At 46.2% G+C, this 19,776-nt stretch overlaps 9 protein-coding genes and 1 non-coding gene across 10 annotated transcripts; 5 read left to right on the plus strand and 5 right to left on the minus strand.

The window, feature by feature from the left end:
* Positions 1-41: 41 nt before the first annotated feature.
* On the plus strand, positions 42-824 carry L203_101824 (uncharacterized protein; the record flags this gene model as incomplete). Its single annotated transcript, XM_066211258.1, has 1 exon — positions 42-824. One exon carries the CDS (start codon positions 42-44, stop codon positions 822-824), a length of 783 nt encoding a protein of 260 aa, XP_066067355.1.
* An 897-nt stretch (positions 825-1,721) lies between these two features.
* Positions 1,722-4,318, minus strand: L203_101825 (ribosome biogenesis protein ERB1; the record flags this gene model as incomplete). The annotated part of the gene is made up of 5 exons (XM_066211259.1): positions 1,722-1,986; positions 2,052-2,364; positions 2,413-3,346; positions 3,389-3,763; positions 3,809-4,318. The coding sequence occupies 5 exons, from the start codon at positions 4,316-4,318 to the stop codon at positions 1,722-1,724; spliced, it is 2,397 nt and encodes a 798-aa protein (XP_066067356.1).
* Positions 4,319-4,516: 198 nt separating this feature from the next.
* On the plus strand, positions 4,517-6,227 carry L203_101826 (uncharacterized protein; the record flags this gene model as incomplete). Its single annotated transcript, XM_066211260.1, has 4 exons — positions 4,517-4,636; positions 4,682-5,408; positions 5,454-5,568; positions 5,615-6,227. 4 exons carry the CDS (start codon positions 4,517-4,519, stop codon positions 6,225-6,227), a joined length of 1,575 nt encoding a protein of 524 aa, XP_066067357.1.
* A 166-nt stretch (positions 6,228-6,393) lies between these two features.
* On the plus strand, positions 6,394-7,714 carry L203_101827 (uncharacterized protein; the record flags this gene model as incomplete). Its single annotated transcript, XM_066211261.1, has 5 exons — positions 6,394-6,605; positions 6,649-6,982; positions 7,037-7,195; positions 7,242-7,427; positions 7,484-7,714. 5 exons carry the CDS (start codon positions 6,394-6,396, stop codon positions 7,712-7,714), a joined length of 1,122 nt encoding a protein of 373 aa, XP_066067358.1.
* Positions 7,715-7,900: 186 nt separating this feature from the next.
* L203_101828 (uncharacterized protein) lies at positions 7,901-8,594 on the minus strand (the record flags this gene model as incomplete). The annotated part of the gene is made up of 4 exons (XM_066211262.1): positions 7,901-7,930; positions 7,989-8,183; positions 8,243-8,509; positions 8,565-8,594. 4 exons carry the CDS (start codon positions 8,592-8,594, stop codon positions 7,901-7,903), a joined length of 522 nt encoding a protein of 173 aa, XP_066067359.1.
* Positions 8,595-8,799: 205 nt separating this feature from the next.
* On the plus strand, positions 8,800-9,650 carry L203_101829 (uncharacterized protein; the record flags this gene model as incomplete). The annotated part of the gene is made up of 5 exons (XM_066211263.1): positions 8,800-8,859; positions 8,916-9,125; positions 9,189-9,295; positions 9,353-9,565; positions 9,629-9,650. The coding sequence occupies 5 exons, from the start codon at positions 8,800-8,802 to the stop codon at positions 9,648-9,650; spliced, it is 612 nt and encodes a 203-aa protein (XP_066067360.1).
* A 229-nt stretch (positions 9,651-9,879) lies between these two features.
* Positions 9,880-11,374, minus strand: L203_101830 (uncharacterized protein; the record flags this gene model as incomplete). Its single annotated transcript, XM_066211264.1, has 6 exons — positions 9,880-10,078; positions 10,133-10,437; positions 10,490-10,935; positions 10,984-11,063; positions 11,114-11,197; positions 11,253-11,374. The coding sequence occupies 6 exons, from the start codon at positions 11,372-11,374 to the stop codon at positions 9,880-9,882; spliced, it is 1,236 nt and encodes a 411-aa protein (XP_066067361.1).
* A 275-nt stretch (positions 11,375-11,649) lies between these two features.
* L203_101831 lies at positions 11,650-11,765 on the minus strand. Its single transcript, XR_010725528.1, has one exon. It is a non-coding gene; the product is annotated as a 5S ribosomal RNA (ribosomal RNA).
* A 322-nt stretch (positions 11,766-12,087) lies between these two features.
* Positions 12,088-14,079, minus strand: L203_101832 (5-aminolevulinic acid synthase; the record flags this gene model as incomplete). The annotated part of the gene is made up of 4 exons (XM_066211265.1): positions 12,088-13,375; positions 13,422-13,568; positions 13,616-13,785; positions 13,855-14,079. 4 exons carry the CDS (start codon positions 14,077-14,079, stop codon positions 12,088-12,090), a joined length of 1,830 nt encoding a protein of 609 aa, XP_066067362.1.
* A 352-nt stretch (positions 14,080-14,431) lies between these two features.
* Positions 14,432-18,651, plus strand: L203_101833 (uncharacterized protein; the record flags this gene model as incomplete). The annotated part of the gene is made up of 8 exons (XM_066211266.1): positions 14,432-15,681; positions 15,725-16,523; positions 16,579-16,793; positions 16,843-16,950; positions 17,660-17,666; positions 17,729-17,861; positions 17,944-18,297; positions 18,362-18,651. 8 exons carry the CDS (start codon positions 14,432-14,434, stop codon positions 18,649-18,651), a joined length of 3,156 nt encoding a protein of 1,051 aa, XP_066067363.1.
* Positions 18,652-19,776: the final 1,125 nt, after the last annotated feature.

Below are 19,776 nucleotides of genomic sequence, written 5' to 3' on the forward strand. Positions count from 1 at the left end.
GACATCACCTCAAAGCATTTGTAAAGCTCATTCAAAAAATAATGGCATCTAGGACATATTTCTCTGTCCTCAGAACAGCCAAGACCTGCTCGCCAGTACGTTGTATGGCAACTGCTGCTCATCCATCAGCCACTTCCTCTACCTTCTCCCAGCCTGCTACTCCTCGAGTCTACACTGCTCGCAAGACTTTCCTATGGAACTTTTACGCTCAGCAGCTCAAAAAAAACTCTCTGATCCTCGTTTTCGACCATGCCAACATGACTGTAGCTGAATGGTCCAAAATCAGGAGAGCCATCGCAAGTATCAAACGGCCAGTACAGCCCTTCAACCCCAGTATACCCAAAGAGGAGCAGATGGAAAGAACAGAGATTGGTCAGGCGCAAATAACAGTAGTGCGTTCAGGCGTTTTGGCTGCTCTTGCTGGATCCACGGCTTCTCCTGTTCTACCTCATCTCTCCGGCCAAAGAGCTATACTCACATGTCCTACACTCTCCCCAACATACCTTTCCAAAATCCTCAGTGCTGTCTCCCGAGCTATCAATTCTCTCAAGCGCGAAGGCTCTACTATTCAGCCCACGCTCAGCCTTGTGGCAGGACTTGTAGAAGGTGGAACGGTCATGACAGGAGAAGAATTAGAACGATTGGGTAAAGAAGTGCCCGACTTGGATGTTTTGAGGGCACAACTTGTAGGATTGTTGGAAGGACAAGGAAGAAGCCTGCTCGGAGTGCTTTCTCAAGCGGCAGGAGGTAGCTTGGTCCGAACTTTACAAGGACTGGAACAAGATTTGAAGGCTAGAGACAGCAGTGAGACATCGAGCGCTTGAATAGCGAGAGGGTTGTACTTGAAGGATAGAGGGAATTTGCCATGAAGAGGAATGCATTTGTAGTGCCAATATTGCACAACTGGTGCTACAAGGCTTACTCTTGTCAAGATATGGCAAAATTTTACTTCCCCTGCTTGCCTGAGTAGTTTTCCATATCATCTCTTCTTTTCTTGGTGTTGCCTGTGTCAACATTAAGGCATACCAAACCATAATCACTACGCTCACCAGCATAGCTTATCCTTGATTTCTAGGTTGTTGTTTTTATCATTGACATGCGGGGTCCCATTATTATTGACATACTTTGTACCTTTAAATTCCTCTTGTTTATTTGTCATGGCCTTCTTTCAACTTTTCATGGTTTCTTGAAAAACATGTATATTGCTGGCTCAATGATGCTAGCACAGACATATTTTTTGAAGTCTTCTCATGAGAGCAAGAATATATTGACGAAAGGTAACGATGTTGACCTTGTTTTAACCCTTAATCACTAGGTATAGGTATTCCTAATTGTCTTTTTGGTATAACGTTTGATTTACGTTTATTTTCTTAGCTATCCCAGGTTAATATATACAGAATGATGATGAGTTTGTGTTGCCACCTCTGAACGGAGAATACCCTAGAGAAAAGGAATTGTCCATAAAGAAAAGCCGATTTCAAATGCAATGCATCTCTGATTTTTATCTTTTGCAAGTCTTTTGTATGACAGTTATATCCTGAATAGATAAAGATCAGAATGGTGCAAATACGCCGCGCTACGGCTGGCTCATCTGATTCGATAGCAACCAGGAAGAGTCTAATCCCCATGAAAGGTTCATCAAAATCATGTCAAATCATGTCGACAGATACCCCCAAGCCGACTTGTAAAGGTCCAACCCCACAAAAAATCTCGCTTACAGTCTACGAACACCACAGCCTCACTTCCCCATCCGCTCCGCTACTAACCAACCACGGTTTCCCGCTGACCCACTTAATATCTAAGACTCCAATTCCATCGATGACCTTGTGTCCTCGTAAGATCTTGAGCGGAACGATAAGAGGATTTTGCATCAGGTCAGAGTAGATGGTACAGTGGAAAATGTGTATGGTTCCATCGTCCGATGAAGAAGCGAACAAGGGCAGGGTAGGATGGTAAGCTACTGATCGTAGAGCGCGGGTGTGGTATCTATTGAGATGTCCATCAGTTCGATCCATCTTGCTATGCACTAATGAGAGACAAAGCTAACGTACCGTAGAGTCTTGTACGGCTTTGCACTCAAATCCATATCAAACCATGCCAACTTCTTGTCATAACTTCCGATAATCAAGTTATCTCCTCTAGGATGTATATCCATACTACTGATCCACTTGACACCTGATTGCAGGGTTCTAACGAGTTTCTGCGCAGCAAGGTCGTAGAGACGGACATATCGTTGGGTGGCAGCGAAAAAGTGGGGCTTGGAAGGGTGGAAGGCAACACGCTGAATTGCCCCAGGTGTCTTACGGAAAGGAGATTGAGTACCGTGGCGAGAGAGCTGATGGATGAGAACAGATTTGCTCGCCGCTGGCAATGATGTTAGATTTGTCTTTCATCAAACCGGCTCAAACTCACCATCTGAAGCGACAGTCGCAAAGTAGTCACCCTTTCTGTGCCATGCGATTTGTTTCACAGTTCCTGGCACTTCGATCCAGACCAATACTCCCCTTTCTCTTTCTTTTTCACTCGGTCTAGTCCATTTAATCAACTCGACGCCTTTAAGCTGGCTACCAGCTCCTTGTTTAGTAGTAGCAGAAGAGGAGGCAAAAGCAGTATTGGTATGCGTCAGTGTTGCAGCGGCAATATGTGGCGAGACAAGAGCGAGAGGCGAGAGAACGGCAATCTTGCCAGCGACGCACGCAACTATCAATGTTTCTTCTTGTAAAGGAGAAAATTCGACATATTGGATTGGACCTGAATGAAGATCCCACCTCCATACTTCTCTGCCATTGCCTAAATCCCAGACACGAACGACACCATCCTCTGAACCAGATGCTACCCATTGTGCATCAGGACTAGTAGATACCGCGCGAACTCGAGTATCCCCTGGATGTCGATATTGCACCGAAGAAGCTATGGGAAAAGGTTTGAGTTCCTTGGGAGCGGGAAGTTTTGGAATCAAACTCTCTGGGTCAATGTTGAGCTTGACTTTTCTTGTTCGAGGCGCCAAATAAAGATCAAGGCATCTTTCAAATTTTTCTTGAACCAAATTCTTGTATCCAGGGACTTTTCGTAAGGCATCGTATTTTTGAGGCAAGAAATCCTGTTTTCGGTCTTCTTTATCCAATGTTTCCCATTCAGCCTTTTCTTCATTTGTAGGAAGATATTCTTCAGGAGGATTATAAGATTCGGCGGTCTGGGGAGGAGGTAACTGAGGCGCAGGCATGTACATCGCGTGAGGTGTATGTTGATCAGCATCTGACCAGATTGGGAAGTATTTGGGTTTCTCGGCAGAGGGGTTGTTAGGAATGATACGGCCTTGGCGGATGGCTTTGACAATTTTCATAATCTAAGTCTATGATCAGCGCGAGTAACCAGGGTTTAAACTTGCCTTTTTATGTTCCCACTTGGAAGGTACAAATCTCCTCTTTGGCTCAGGTGCAGCGCTGAGCGGCATGACTCTTTCCTGACCTTCACCAGTGAACCATTCAATAGTCGGTTGGTAAGGGTCATAATCCGCATCTGGGTTCTCTGCCCTCTCCAGTCTTCTGATAATGTCCAATTCTTTATCAGAAAGTTGCACGTTTTGTTGAAGAAGCTTGTCTTCTGCCGATGTCCAAGCAGAAGGATCTTCAACATTAGCAAGGAACTTGTCGAGTTCGTCACCTTGAAGAGGACGGTATATTTTGCGGCCATTGACGTCGTAACCAATGTGAGGGAGATCGTCGTACCACTCCATAGGAATGTTTCCAATAGCGTTGGGGTTCTTTTATGATATAAGCGCATGCCATACAACATTTATCACACTCACATCTTCCGTACTACTCTCACTTCCATATCCAGCTTCATACTCTTCATATTCTCTCACAAAGCTCCCCTTGACAAGCTTACTAGGCCTCATCCTGCCGACACCTTCCTTTGCCCGACTGATCTTTTCGTCCGTACCAATGGAATCATCAGGTTTCGTAGAGTTTTTTGCAATCATTTTGGATAGTTGTTCCTCTGTCGATAATCGACCACCTTTGGAGTTGGTTGACGAGGCTGAAGTGACGGACGAGGCATACATGGCCTCAATATCGGATGAATTGTAGCCTGATTCAGATCCAGAATCCTCATCCTCATCCAAAGACTCTCTACCGTGTCCATCTTCCTCCAATTCAGAGTCAAACTCTGGGAAAGCCTCTTCATCTTGACTATCATCATCTTCTTCTTGCAACTCATCCTCACTCATGTCTATTCCGCTCCTCTGGCCGCCGAATTCTTCCTCACTATCTTCTCCAACTTGCTCTACGTTTCTTTTCGTTGTTTTTCTAACAACCATTATTTCTTTTTTATATTTTATTTTTATCTTTCTAAACTGATAACTTTTATTTCTTAAACTTTTCCGTTAAACCTCCACCTCCACTTTATGGATAAAATAAAAAAACTCGCGCCCGAAATATTCAAAACTCGTTACATCACAAACATTCAAGACGTATATAAAAATAAAAATAATCAATTTTGAATTCTAATCTCAACAATGGCTGACTTGAGCGAAAATGATCCAGCGATAGGCGGACTGGATGCTTTGGTGGTGGCAGCGTCAAAAGTGTCTGCCAAAAAACAGTTCGGATTGGAATTCATCGATCCAACGCTACAGGTAGGCAACACGTCACAACTTTTGACATCCGTCTTAAATCAACAGTCAGAGAAAGAACCGTTGGAAGCTATCTCAAGTTTACTCAACAATCCAGCCGTAGTCAGCTTGATTGCGGAATACAACTTGAAGAAGTCCCATCGTACACCGAGTTTATACACGCAGCTACTCTCGTCTGGTAGCGGAAACAGCGTCGGACCATCCCAACCTCCTGCGACACCAGCACAGCAAACGAGATACGGTCGTATCTCTCGTCCCCCTCTTCATGCGCCTGCCACACCCACGCATAGAGAAAGCGATGGCATACAGAGCGATTCGCAGATTCAGGCTATCAAGGATGCGTTGGAGAATGTAGTGAGAGAGGAGGGTGATGTGACCTATGATTCACTGCCACACGCTGTTTCTAGACAACACTCTCTCTCGGCAGGTGGTATTGGAGACAGATTCTGGAGGAATAATGAAGCATCATCTGGCGGATGGCCAGCGGAGACACTTGCTCAAGCTCAGGATGTGTCATCGAGAGAAGCTTTCAGCCGAGTAGCTGCGCTTGGGGCAAATGTGACTATGTCTAACGCAGTCGGGGAGAGGGGCAGGGGAAGGTTGATCAGAAAGAGAGATACTTCTGAGCTTTCTCAAAGTGATGATCAGGCCAAAGATCAAAGCGAAGAAGATGGATTGCCAGCGTGGCCATTACCGCCTCATGGGAAGGGCGGCAGAAAGAACATGCCGAGAGATGAACTGCTGGCAAGGCGAAGGGCTCGAAACAGGGTTGCGGGTGAGTATATGCATGTTGAATAGATCTAACATGGCATGAGCGCAGCACAACAATCGAGGCAAAAGAAGAAGCAGTATTTTGGTTCGCTTGAAGATCGACTAGCAGAAAAGGACCAAGTATATAACCAACTCGAGAACCATTGTCGTGGTCTTGAGCGAGAGTGAGTTTCTCTGAGTTTAACACTGTATACAAACTCATAAGAGCAGGATTGAGCTACTTCGCAAAACCATCACTGAAGCAGGAATACAACTGCCTTCGTTTGTCTCTGGACTTTACCTTTCGCATCCCGTTCCTACGGCTTCTCATCCAATCCATCCTTCTTTCCCATCCAGTCTTCCTGTTGACGTAATTCGCATGCCAGAAACGCCAGGAGAAATGTTCTTTCATGACCTCCTCAACATGGACGAAGACGACAATGATGACGAGTTCATCCCTCCTTCTTCGCCCAAGAGGGATGGCGATTCTGAAGAATCTGATGCGGAAGATGAACCTGAGGAGCCCGTTCGGAAACGGACAAGACGTAGAGGTAGAGCAGCGTCGCCTGAACCCGAACGTCAGGAAGCAGAAGATGAGGACGAAGACTTGTTTTTGCCCATCATTGATGTCCCCGTTCCGCCGCGGCCGCACGCTGATGAAGAGCATGAAGCGTTGGTGAAGCAAGCGATGAATGAGTTGCATGTGGATACTCCAGAGGAGCTGATGAATGTGGTGAGGAAGATGGCTGAGACAGCAGAGTATGGAGGAGTGACAGAGGAGCAGGTCAGAATGCTGAGCAAGCTTCTTGCATTGGGTCAGGCTCAAGGAGTCAGTGTTTGGTAGTTTATTTTTGTTGTTTTATATGTACTTGAGCTTTTTGAACCAATCATCAACTTTTCAGATTTTCAGGGATTTTCTCGCCCAAACTTGAAAATACCACTTCTCTCTTTTTTAAAAAGAATCTTCTTTTCTCTTTCTTCTTTTCTCGCCATTAGTTGAATACATCAATATGTCGGCGATTCTCAAAATACTCGGCGCCATCTCTCCTCCGCCGCCTGCACCTTTATCGAGAGACTATGAAGGCTACCAAGTATGCTGGAAAATGCTTTGTTTCCGCCCTTCTGTCTTCAAGTTTGAAGCCATCGCATTCGCTCTCGTCGGTTTATATCTAGGTCTTTACTTTGTTGGAAGGACTGTCAACCAGCAGAGGGCTAAATCAACGTGAGTCAGACTGTCTGATTTAACAATGACTAAAGATGAGCAGTATAGCGCCTTTTCGACTATTCTTCTCTACCCAATTTGCTTCTATCCAACCCCTTCTCTCTTCCTCACCAGCTCTCCATCTTCTTTTTGCTACTGGCCGTCGTTCAGTCCTCGCCTTGCACGCCACCATTATCCTCTATCCTCTGCATGATCTTCCCTCGCTCATCATCAGCTTTGTCCGCGGTATCATCGAGCCCACATACCAGAATGGTGAAAAGATTGAGTGGGATCTAACTCTCGGTTCAGGATCTGATGGGCTGCAAGAAGGTGTGGGCGTCTGGGGGCTTGTGGCCAAGGATGGGATGAAGGAACTCAAGGCGAAACGATGGGATTTAGTATGTCTTGTCTTTTTAACTTGGTGCTTTGCTCAATTTCAAGCTGGCGAGTAGACATTTGCAAAGCTCACAGAGAACGCTATAATCCCAATCACACACACGTTATTTCAGGAGCATTCTGATGTAACAGAGTTGGTACTCAAGACACCCAACATCGGCGTAAATGAAGTAATCAAAGATTCCACTGCTGCCTCCGTTCTCAAGTACTTGCTCGTAAGACCCTTCTTTATGTCTCTTATACCTGAGCTTACAGAAGCAGATCACGGATGTTGCTGCTGTACGTCCTGCAAAAGGCCCATTGACGGCCAAATCCAAATCTCGGCACATCATCCTCGGCGTCAACAAGCCCTCCAACAATGCTGAGCGAGAGGCTGTTGAAGCTTGGCTGCAGGTTGCATTCAATTTGGCTGACTTGTTGGCTCGACCTGGTCTTCTGAAGCCTGACGCAAGTTTCTTGACTTTAAAGATTATTTCAGCTAACACTCTTTTGCAATCATACAGGTGGCCCGTAAACTCCAAAAGACTCGTGCAACAGTCGATGCCGACCTCTTGGCAGCCTACAAGAAAGAAGAAGACGAACTCAACCCTGCAGAACAGACGTCCGAGGACAAGAGACTGGCGAAGAAAAAGGAGCAGCGAGCCAAGTTGAGCGAAAAAGAGCTCAAAAAGGTGGAAGAGCTGGACCGTAAGAGGGAGCTGCGCAAGCTGCAAAAAAAAGGCATGCTCAAGTAGCTCCGGGGTTTGGGATTTTGAACAAAAAGTCAAAGTGACTAATAAGATGCAATAATTGTAAGCCGCATATCTTTACATATCGATGCAAGTCGATCTGTTGCCTATCAGTAAAGCCTTGATCTTTGAGGATTCGCTAGATCTTCTTTATGAGATGCATTGCGCCGTCTATTTGAATTACATCTCCAATTACATGAGAGAGAGGTCTCCAAATTTTTCCTGTATCCCGACAAGTTGTCATCAGTCTTCGTTTATTTAAATGAACAAAAAAACACACCCTGTAACCTGGGACGGTCCACTTGCCCTTCTTGACCATAGTCTCCACAGCTTTGGTAATCTCGGGCCTCGCCTTGGCAACTTCATCCACAGTGAGGTCCTCAAATGGCCGGGCATCCTTGATGTTGGAGAGTGTAGCTTGAAGGGAAGATTCCTCGGCTGTGATCTTGTGAAGAGTCTCTTTGGCAGCGGCTACCTATACACATGCACACATTCAGCTCTCTTCCTCACAATTTCTCTCCTAGTCCGACCCACAGCCTTTCCCTCAAAAGCTTCCACTACGCCGTTCCACTTTGACACATCATAGTCTACCGCTTTAAACTCCTTCAAAACCTTCTCTGCCAATTGCACTGCCTGTTGATCCTTCAACACACTCTTGTAGTGTGAAATGTCAAGCTCTGGTGCAGTACTTTTGAGGGCTGCATTCTTGTTGATAGCGACGGAGTGACGGGCTCTAAAAGATTGGAGGGAAGTGATGGTGTGCTTGTCAAGTCCAAGACCAGTATAAATCTTTGACCAGTCCTGTAGGTGGTATATCAGTACTGAAAAGCTAATTCTTTTGCCATTTTGAACGCACAACAACAGAAGCTGCGGATTTGGAGGCCATTTTGGGAAAGAGTGGTGCGTGAGTGGTTTTATTGGAATAAAAAGAGAGACAAAGTAAGAATGGAATACAATCCTGATGGGAGAAGACGGCTGTTGTCTATTTACCGATTTAATCCCGTAATGTGGCACGTCAAATTGATATTGTTAACAATTATTGATTTTATAACTTTTTACAACTTTTTCATCCAGCAAACAACTCAAAAATAATGTCTGAACCACGCGCAACACCTCCTCGGTTGAATGATGATGGCGCCAATGTGGATGAGGTATGACTGTCCTCTGCCAGCCGAATAGCTCGTTCTAACACACCTCACAAATGTAGGAGCTGGCGTTGATGCAAGCCCAACTCGCAGAGATGGAAGCCGAAAAGAATGCATTAGCATCTGCATCTGCTTCAGCAGTAGGCACACCGGCAGAAGGTACTGGCGTTGCTGGAGGGAGAGAGACAAGAGAGACGCATGAAGGAGATGAAAATATGGAGGATGGAGAGGGAGCGGCAGCGGTGGATCTGCGGAGTGTCTACATTGGTAATGTACGTTATCCAATACGCAAGGAACGAAGAGAGCTTCAAGGAAAGGGCTGATTAGGAACGTAGGTAGACTATGGGGCAACACCGGAAGAGATTCAGGCGCATTTTCAAGCCTGCGGAACGATTAATCGAGTGACTATTCTCTGTGATAAATTTACCGGCCATCCAAAGGGGTAAAGCATTCTATAAACGCCAATAGAAAACAGCTCAGCACTGACATATATCCGCAGATACGCTTATGTAGAATTCTCTGAGCCATCTTTTGTCCAAAACGCTTTGGTGCTCAATGAAAGTAGCTTTCGAGGTCGGCAGCTTTCAGTCAAGGAAAAAAGGACAAATGTTCCTGGGATGAACATGACGAACCGTGGGAGAGGTCGCGGAAGGGGGAGAGGATTTGGGTATAGGGGATCCAGAGGGTATGGAGGATATAGAGGACGTGGCAGGTGGGTCGTAACCTTTCTCCTTAGGCCTGTCATGTTATAACACTGGAGCTAATTACAACGTAGCAGAGGCCATGGACGAGGTTGATGTTCTGATACCCGAGAGACCATATAGCGTTCTTTGACGAATGACAACAAGACCGCTTTAGAATATTGTCACAGTTTGGAAAAAAATGTACCTCATCACTTATCATTCGTTTCCATGTTATCTTCCTACCAAGAAAAGAAACGTCTATGCAACATCACTTGGTGCATTCCTGCATATGCAGTTTTCCAATAGTATGCTGAAATGGTTTAACTCCAGGTTAGAAAACAGATTACTCTACTAGAACAGCCTGTTTCGCCACATTTGCCTGCTGTTCCACTTTCTTTTCTGTCTGGCCTACATTATCACACCACATCCTGAACTGCTCAGCAAGGAGGTCAAGTTGCTTGCCTTCCAGCACTCGAGGTTGAACCCATTTTATATCGACAGTGCCGTCAACTTGATCCAAAGTACCTCGAATCAAGTTCAACCTTGAACATCTTTAGCGTTGCGTTGTAAACACTACTAAAAAGGGAAAAACTTACGATAAGGCCTTCATAAGTAAATGCTCCACCTCATGCACAGGCAACCGTGTAGCTTCTCCTATACTCTGAAATGTCATGAGCCTACTTGACCCATCTCTTGGTCGGGTAAAGACAGTTTGAATCAGGGCCATTAGGCAAATCTTTTGACGCAGAAAAGAAATGGATGATTCCAAGATAGGTTCATTAGGCAGATTGTTGCACAACGACTCAAACCTCCCGATTTCGCCTGCGTTGAATGATGAAATCATGTCTTTGATCCATTCATACTCAGTTCCATCGAGGACTTGAAGGATAGGATGCTGTAACTGTATTGTTCTGCATGAGTAATGCTTTTGAACGAAATATTAGAGGACATACGAGTTCACCAAAGTTGTATATGTTCTCACCCAATAAAGCAGCTACACACAAATCATGGGCTCGACCCTTCTTATCCGACTCTGCCATCTCTGTCTTGAGATCCACGCAAGCCAGGTATAATAACGCATTCTTGTAATATGGTCCATAATCCGCTTTAACTTTGTAATAATCTCCGGCAACACCATAGTATCCGGCGTTGACTACTGGCTCAACAGTGTCTTGTTCGTTGAGAAGTTTCTCAGTCTCATCCAAAGAGGCCTTACACGAAGTCAGATCGCCCAGCAGAAGTTGGGCATAAGCGATAGAGGATAAAGAAAGAGCATAGGCGGACGCGGCTGGGGGAAGAGGAGCAGGTTGTGCAGGTGTATCATCAGTGGCCTCAACAGGATATGGGTTTGTAAGGCGGGAATGGACAGATTTGAGGAATTTAAGCGTAAGATCAGGCTCTGCAAACCCCTGTCAGAATGTTGGTACCAGTGTTGGGAGAGACAAACCAGAATATTCTCGACCAACCCGTCTAGCAATCTCCACTAGTTTCAATGCGTTTATCTTGCTCTCAATTGTAACAATAAATCTAATTCCTCATATGAGTTTTCAATCTTGTTTAGATTTTTTGGTCCTCACTTGTCAAAGAGCTCGATCTGATATGGTCCTGTGCCAGGAAGGAACACAAATTCTATCAAAGTTACAGTCAAGTTGTGCCATAATCTGTTTTCTAATGGTCAGCCGCCATCCTGACAATATACTGTAGATAGAAACGTACTTTCGTTCATACTGATCTTTGATCTTTGTCCACCACGATTCAAATTCTGGGACTGACTTGATTTGACCATCAAGGTAGGCGAGAGGGGGAGACTTCGAGGCAGATGATGAGTCAACTTCCATTTTGTACGATGTTTGCTTGTTAGGATACCAATACAGAGAAGGAAAAAAAATGTAGATAAAGTAGGAAAGAATCAATGATAACATAGACGCGTTGGTGATGGCATTTTTTTAAATGGGGGGAACAGTACCATTCATTGTCAGCTAAGAAGATTTACAAAAATGGTCTTCAGGAATAATCCAAAAACAAACAAGTCATCTAATCATATTATAATCTTGATCTTGCATTAATAAAAAGTAAAATGCTTATGAATGTGGGCTAGTGGAGTGTTAAAAAAACCTCGGCACCCGGGATTCCCAAGTGGTCCCCCACCTTGGTACTAACCGAGCGATATGCAGCTTGACTTCACGGATCGGACGGGACGTGGTACTTAATGCAAATTCTATGGCCGAGGATGTTTGTTTATCGTGATAGCCATTATGAATCATTACAAATGCGCTGGGCTAATGTGTGGTTTTATTATAGTCGTGAATTGCTCATGTGTTACATTGTTCCCAACAAGGTTCTAGAGAAATTCTCAACAAACCTACTGAGAGGACCTGGCAACGCAGACATAAATATTCCGAGGGAGTTTGGTTCTTCAAGCCGTCAGTTGTATTTATAATCACTATAGGTCAGGTCATTTGAGAAATAAAGCAGTGAAAACATCCAGCATGTACATCACTATAACTTTATGATGGCAGTGGATGTATCATACGTAAAACCTTAACGAAGCTCAGGCGGAAGCAGTAACTTCCAGAACTGGACCAGCCTCAGCACCAAGCAAATGAGCCAGCCTCTTTTGAGCAGCCTGAACCGCGTCCCCTCTGACGACATTATCCGTACCCACATTCAATCTTTTGGGAGCGGTACCATCCATCAAGCCAAGCTGCTTGTCTGTCCAGATAGGTTTGACATCAGTAGCATAGGGCATTCCTACACCCACTCGGCCGCCTGCAACTTTCCAATCTCTAATGCGCTTTAAGCCAAGTTTGTTGAAGACACTATCGACTGAAGAGACGAGATGCGCAATTTGCTCCGTAGTATGACCGGGAGTAGGAGTGATACGAAGACGCTCTTCGCCGACAGGAACAGTCGGGTAGTTAATAGACTGGACGTAAATCTTGTGCTTCCTGAGAAGCAAGTCGGAGGCCTCCTTAGCAAGAGCAGCATCACCCACCAGAACGGGAATAATATGCGAAGGATTAGGAACAACAGGAATATCCAAGTTAGAAAATTGGTGTTTCACCTCGCGCGTGTTGATATGCTGAAGGCGCCTGTCGCCCACATACTCGCGCTGGTAAGCAACAGAAGCCTGAGCGCCAGCGACCACAGCAGGAGGAAGAGATGTGGTAAATATGAACCCGGGCGCATACGATCGTACAGTGTCGACAAAGTCGGCAGAACCGGCGATATATCCACCAACCACACCATAAGCTTTACCCAGAGTACCAGTAAAGATGTCGATACGGTCCATTACACTGCCTTTAATGGGTTCAGAAGAACCATGGGTGGCATGATGCGCCTCAAAATCCAAGTGTTCAGCAACACCAGCACCGCTGGGGCCATACATGCCAACAGCATGCACCTCATCAAGGAAGGTAAGAGCACCATATTTGTCGGCAAGGTCGCAAATAGCTTCAATAGGAGCAATACTACCGCACATAGAGTAAACGCTCTCAAAGGCAATAATCTTGGGCACATCTTTTGGCACGGTCTTTAACTTGGCCTCCAAATCCGCCAGGTCGTTATGCCGAAAGATGACTTTTTTGGCTCCAGAGTGACGAATGCCTTGAATCATGGAAGCATGGTTCAGGGCATCAGAAAAGATTATACAGCCTGGAAGCTTAGAACCTATCGTAGCAAGACAAGCGTCATTGGCAACATAGCAAGAGGAAAAGACCAGAGCGGCTTGTTTGCGATGCAGAGATGCGATTTCGTCTTCGAGCGAGAGATGAAGTGCGCCATTGCCAGCAATGTTTCTTGTGCCACCTGCCCCTGCGCCATAACGATCCAATGTACGTCTGCGAATATCAGCACAAGCTGTAGACATTAGATCGAGCGACTCACTTCATGGTACCAATGACGACTGGGTTCTTGCTCATGCCCAAATAATCATTGGCGCACCAAACATCCACCTCATCCTTGGGATTGGCAGTATGTGCCACAGTAAACTTGGCTGCAAGTCGATTGATATTGTTGAAGTAACGATAGGACCTATCAAGGTGTCACTAAACATTTATTAGAAAGCAGGACGAATTAACTTGTCCTTGTGCTTCTTTTCCAGCTCATCTTCGTAGAACTTTTGGTAATCAAAAGTCCCAGCAGTAACTTTCTCTCGATGAGCATCAACTGCCACATCGCGAGCCGCTTTGACATGAGGACAGTTGGTAGCTTGGGTCTTGGCGGCAGGGTCGAATACAACATTCTTGTTCTAATATTTTTTTCAATTAGCTCTGTATTGATAGGGAAATGACTCTAGGAAAATTCCCCCAAAACCCACCTTGTGCAATTGCTCGACTTCTCTAGAGCCAGCCACTGAGGCGTAGTGTCTGGAAGCAGAGATGGAAACGAGTTTGGGGCCCATCATAGGACATGCCATAGCTGCAGCAGTGAGAGCTGAGACGTTGTTGGTTGTGGTGCTGGCCATGGCTCCGAGTTGGCCTGCGCTTGAACGACCTAAAAACGGACATACGCTGCCGAAGCGTAGAAGGGAGGAGACTTGCATGATTGATGAACAAAATGACTAGGCGAAAGAATAGATAAAGATGAAAAAGAAAGATGAAAAAAGAACGGTGAAAAGAGTCAGATATAAAATCCCTACACTTCATCCAATCAACGACGAATGATTTTCGTATCTTGTACCAGGCACTGTCCCAAAATATTCTGGGTTAAAAAAAGCCAACTGGATACTTTGACCATATTGGGCACAAATACTCAAATAAAGAGGCAGATTGGGCTTTTGCTGCCTAGAGCAACAAGTCACGTGATTTTTTTTCTTTTGTTAACCATCGAATTAAGATTATGTCAAAAGTCAGACAAAGCCAAAAAAACCTTTCATTCACAACAAGTCAAACAAAATGAGAGTATTGCCAGAATACATCTCTGTTGGCTCAAATAGATCCTCCTCATGCGCAGCCTGCGACAATTCTGGCATACTGTTCTTTGGTGCAGGAAAGCTTATTGCAATTTGGGATACGACCACAAGCCGTGGCATATACGCAACATTACCAGGACACAAAGGCCAAGTGACAACCGTCAAACTGCTTCAAGATGGAAGGCTCGTAACAGGAGACGAGATTGGAGATGTTAGAATGTGGCAAGAGATTAACGGAGTTTGGGAATGTCGGATAGATTGGGAAGCGCATCGAGGAGCGTCTATCTCGGCTATTGGAGTTTCCAAGACGGCAGGAATACATGATGACCTGCTCTTCACAGGAGGGTCAGATGGACTTGTCAAGCGCTGGAGGCTTGGCGATACCAAGGCCGAAGAGACTCAAAAGATGGACCTTAAAGGAAGACTACCTTTAGATTTGGAGATTGGGTATCTTCCAGGTTCTGAAGCTCCTATTCTTGCCATGGGCTGTACAGACCGTCGAATTCAGATATGGGCCTTGCGTGGAGACTTTTTTTTGCCCTCTCTCTGGCTAGAAGGGCACGAGGATTGGATCCGTTGCCTTTCACTCACACCTTATCCGTCCGCTTCTTCCTCGTCTGTCCACGACCTCCTTCTCGCGTCAGGCTCGCAGGACAACTTTATCCGTCTATGGAGGATTTCTGCCATCTCTCTTGAAAGTGCTGTATCTAATGCTGAGAATGAGGGCTTGGAGATGCTCGACGAATTTGAGAAACGTTTGGCCGGAGAAGCTGGGGGTAATGTGCAGATATCGACTAAAGCGCATATTTTGAGTGTACAAGATGGTGAAAGATCGTTGCGTTACAACATCACTCTCGAAGCCCTTCTCGTCGGACACGACTCTGGTCTGACGAATGTCCGTTGGTCTCAGAACCCGCTACCTATCCTTCTTTCCACGGCATCAGACAACTCACTCATGGTATGGCAGCCCTCTGCGTCATCCACATTTACAGATGGTATCTGGGTACCTACCAGCCGATTCGGTGCTATTGGTGGTCGCGGACTGGCATTCTACGGTGCTGCTTGGGGCAAAGATGGAAAGAGTGTAATGGCAGGAGGATGGAATGGAGGCTGGGAGGTGTGGGTTGAAGGAGAAAAAGGTGTATGGGAGGTACGTAGCGGATTAACAGGACATTTTGGGGACGTGCAAAGTATTACTTGGGATACAAATGGAGAGTATCTCTTATCTGTCAGGTAAGCACGCCATGCAATCCAAGAGTTAGCTGACAAAGAGTAGTTCTGACAAAACGTCTCGTATCCATGCGCAATGCAAAATTCCCGTTTCCCAAGAACACATTTGGACCGAGATTGCTCGTCCTCAAATTCACGGCTACGACCTCTCTGATTGCTCCTTCATTTCTCCTTTTCTCTTTGTTTCGGCCGCTGACGAAAAAGTCGTCAGAGTATTTGACGCCCCGGACGGTTTTGTCAAGACTTTAACGAGTTTGGGCGCTAGTAAACGTAAGAGACATGAAGTAGACATCCGACCAAAAGGCGCCACAGTTCCACCTTTAGGATTATCCAACCGAGCTTTACAGAAAGCCCCTAGAGCAGAAGATGTTATAGAGAAACAGGGCCAAAATGAAGCAATCATTTCCATCTCTCATACTTTCACCACTCTCCCTACCGAGGAAGAACTCGCAACTTCTACACTCTGGCCAGAGGTGGAAAAGGTGTATGGCCATGGCTACGAATTAGTCTGCGTAGCGGCGTCTCATGCAGGCGACTTTATTGCCACTGCATGTAAGGCTACCAACGCCGAACATGCGGTTATACGCATTGTGTCGACATCGACATGGGAACCTGTCGGTCAACCTCTCGCTGGCCATACGCTCACCATTACTCGCATAGCGTTCTCACCGGATGATCAGAAGATACTGAGTTCGTCGAGGGATCGAGGGTGGAGGATTTACCAGAGGTCTGGTGAGGAATACGAGCTGTTAGCTGGAGAGGAAAAGGCACATGCGAGAATGGTTTTGGATGCGTGCTGGGGGGACAATGGGGGCATGTTTGCTACAGCCTCACGAGACAAGACTGTAAGTCTTACCTCTGACATGTCTACTAGAGTCGCTCATCGTCTTGCCCTTCTAGATCAAGATTTGGATGCAAGCAGTGGAAAATGGCTCGCAATGGATGCCCAGGGCGACAATCAAGTTTAACGAAGCAGCTACAGCAGTTGATATTATCTCCTATGAGGCAAAGGAGTTGTTGGCAGCTGGAACAGAGAGCGGATCAATGTCAATTTACATTTTGCGTGTCACAGAGAATGTTGTAGAAGCTGATTTATTGACTACTTTTGAACCACGGTATGTCCAATTTTATGAAACGATAGACATCAGCCTTAGCTTGCATTAGCATGTCGCACGTTGGCGCCGTTAACAGATTAGCTTGGAGAAAGCTTGCAGGAAGTTTGAGTCTGGCAAGCTGCAGCGAAGATAGAAGTGTGAGAGTATTTGGCATCCAGTTATAGAGGGATTGAATGCAGATAGTCATGCATAGAAAGTAACTATACTATATTCTATATGTAACAGGCATAATCAAACCCTCCATCTTGTACGTGATGATTTGGGGAAGTCAATTCTTACGTGAAAAGGACGGAAGCAAATTTCTTTCGTAACAACTACCGGATCGGGTAATTTTTGAGACGAAAAATCGAACGGTCGATTTTGCCTTTTCGTTTATAACACCTTCTTTTACATCTACATCTCTTCTCTCAGAGATCAACTACAGGCATGTAGAAAACAACAGCAAGCTCAGTACGGTCAGTCAACTCGAGTGGTAACCCTAGACCGCCGCCATACCGCCGCGTTGCAGAGATATCAGTCGCTCCTTCGATCCCATCTCATCCTCAAGCTTCCGGCACGGCAATGGGTGCTCCTGCTTCTACTCAGCCCCGACAGGCTCAAATAGCAACCAGAACACGAGCAACTACCTCTTTGAACCCCCAGGGGCGTCAGTTTTGGCTTGATGTCCGAAAGGATTGGGACAATGACGCTACAGTCGACTCCAAGTCGTCTTTCGAGCTTCTACTCGACTGGTTAGACCTTCCCAACAACTGGCAACGCTTTGCAGCCGGTCTAGAAGGCTGTACAGCTGCTGAGGCATCCAAGCAATGCTCTTCATGGCTTGCAAGCAACTTCTGCCCCACCAAGAGGACGCCACAGGCTTGTAGGAAGAAAGTGAGCCATCATCAGCCCTTTAAACGCATTTTTTTTGGTCGACACATCGTTGATTTCTTCAGTTAAGCGAGATGCATGCTGCATTTTCCAAAGCCGAGGACTATCGCAACGGTACAGGTGTAGGCGATGGTCAATACCGGATTAATAAGGCACAGGGAGACGACGAGCGTGCAAGAATTGAGGAGAGTGTTGATGGTGAGCCCTTTCCTATCTACTTTTGTCATTGTTACTATGAGCCACTCTGTTTCTCCTATACAGTGCTTATATTGTGCTGCAGACCACTGCGAGCGGCTATGTCCTGGCTACTTTCGCCTAGGACTCGTCTACAAGGAAGGGGACTTTGGCCAACAATCCTACCTCGGCAATTCGGCGCTTTCAGCCAATCCTGCGTGTACAGGCTTCGACCAAGGTTCGCATGCTGGAGGAGCCCAAAGAGATGCTGCTTTTACGGGCGAAACAGTACCTGCAACCCCTGAAGATGAAGAAATCGACAGAACGGGCGAATTTCGAGAAATTGAAACCCATGAATTCGACTCAGGGCGAGCCAGGAGGCAAGGCAGAGGTGGTTCCATGAGCTCTATGGGTTCTACAAGGTCTTCAGACCAGCCTAGCGTTAGTGACAGGGCACATGGTAAGCCATTGCTGCATGAGGCAGGTCATGTGGCTATAGGAAAACTGATACCATTGATTCATAGGCAAACACCCTCGGTATGACGTGCTTATGAATGAAAACATAAGAAATATGGCGGACTTGACGAATGAATACAGGGCCAAAAAGCTTCGTCTTCAAGAGGAAAGGATGGAAATTGAGCGCGAAAGAAGGGAAATCGAGTGTAAAAGGAGACAAGAAGAGAAGGATGAGCGACGCGTACAGCTGATAAGGCTGTTGGCTAGCGATCTCATGACTTGGAAGGCTCCCGGTGACAATATGAGCTATCCTGAGGCTTGGGCGAAGGCTAAGGGCCAAGTAGAAGCAATGCAGTGAGGACCAGAGACATGCATATAAGTAATGACAAAAATTGAAGCACCTAAAGAGCCCGACGGCGTTCGTCGATCATCTGCATTTCCCTGACTACCTCTTCTCGCCGCCTGTACTGCTCTGGAAACTGTCTAAAGTAGTCTCCATGGCGCAGACGTTCGGCCCGCACCTCTCGGTCTTCATGCATGATACTCTGAAGGTCGTCTGCGTTAAGAACAGCTCTCCAACTCCTGAGAAGCAGATTGTGCAGGATACAAGCGGCGTTCATGGTGAGGATCATGCGCTTATCGTCTTTCTCGGTCCGCATGCGCATGTTGGCTGAACGGAGGATGCTGAATCGTGCTTTGAGGATCCCAAAGGCTTGTTCTACCATCACACGGGCTTTTGCAGCTTTAAAATTGAAGAAAGTCTTTTCATATCAGCTTGCAAGTCATCCAGGTGTCGACGCCACACATAAGCAGTATGCTGAAATGGTCTGCAGAGGGCTTTATAGACACTAAACTCACTTGGTTCTCAGTAAGACTAGCTTGTCCCCGTGCTCTACGGAACATAGCAATGACTGTGGGAGTACACATTATGCCTGCATCACCTAAAATGTACTCATCAGGCGAGAAAAAGTCGTCTGGCTTGGTGTGAAGTGGGGAGGCTTGCTGTGCTCGCATGTCGCTTGTTCTGGCCGAATAGCCGTACTGAATGTATGTAAAGCGTCTCAAATGGTCTACCACAGCCAGGAGAAGCATGCCATATCGGGATTTTCGTGTCCAGAAGGTTGCAGCGCCTCTCTCTGGCTTGGCCGGAGCTTGTGCTAGGTTGATATGTGAGCCATCAATAAAGCCGACGCAATTTGGAAGGCCCCAGAGGTCCTGTACAGCGTATTTGATTCTGTCGCGCTCAGTACGGTCTGGCCAGGCGATAAATTCAGGTGAACGGCGCACGATAGCAAGAAGACAGCTGTCATAGAAGTGAGCAACATCCCCCTCTGTTCAGGTCAGTGTTCTGTGGCTCGAGATGGATAAGTGGCTCACTAGGCAAGTCGAACCGATGGGCAATTGACTCCTCAGGCTCTCCATGGGCCATACGATTCATGAAAACAGCAAACTGGAGCTTTGTGGGGGTCTGCGGCTTTCTACC

This window comes from Cryptococcus depauperatus, chromosome 2, assembly GCF_001720195.1.
Source record: "Cryptococcus depauperatus CBS 7841 chromosome 2, complete sequence".
Classification (NCBI taxonomy): domain Eukaryota; kingdom Fungi; phylum Basidiomycota; class Tremellomycetes; order Tremellales; family Cryptococcaceae; genus Cryptococcus; species Cryptococcus depauperatus.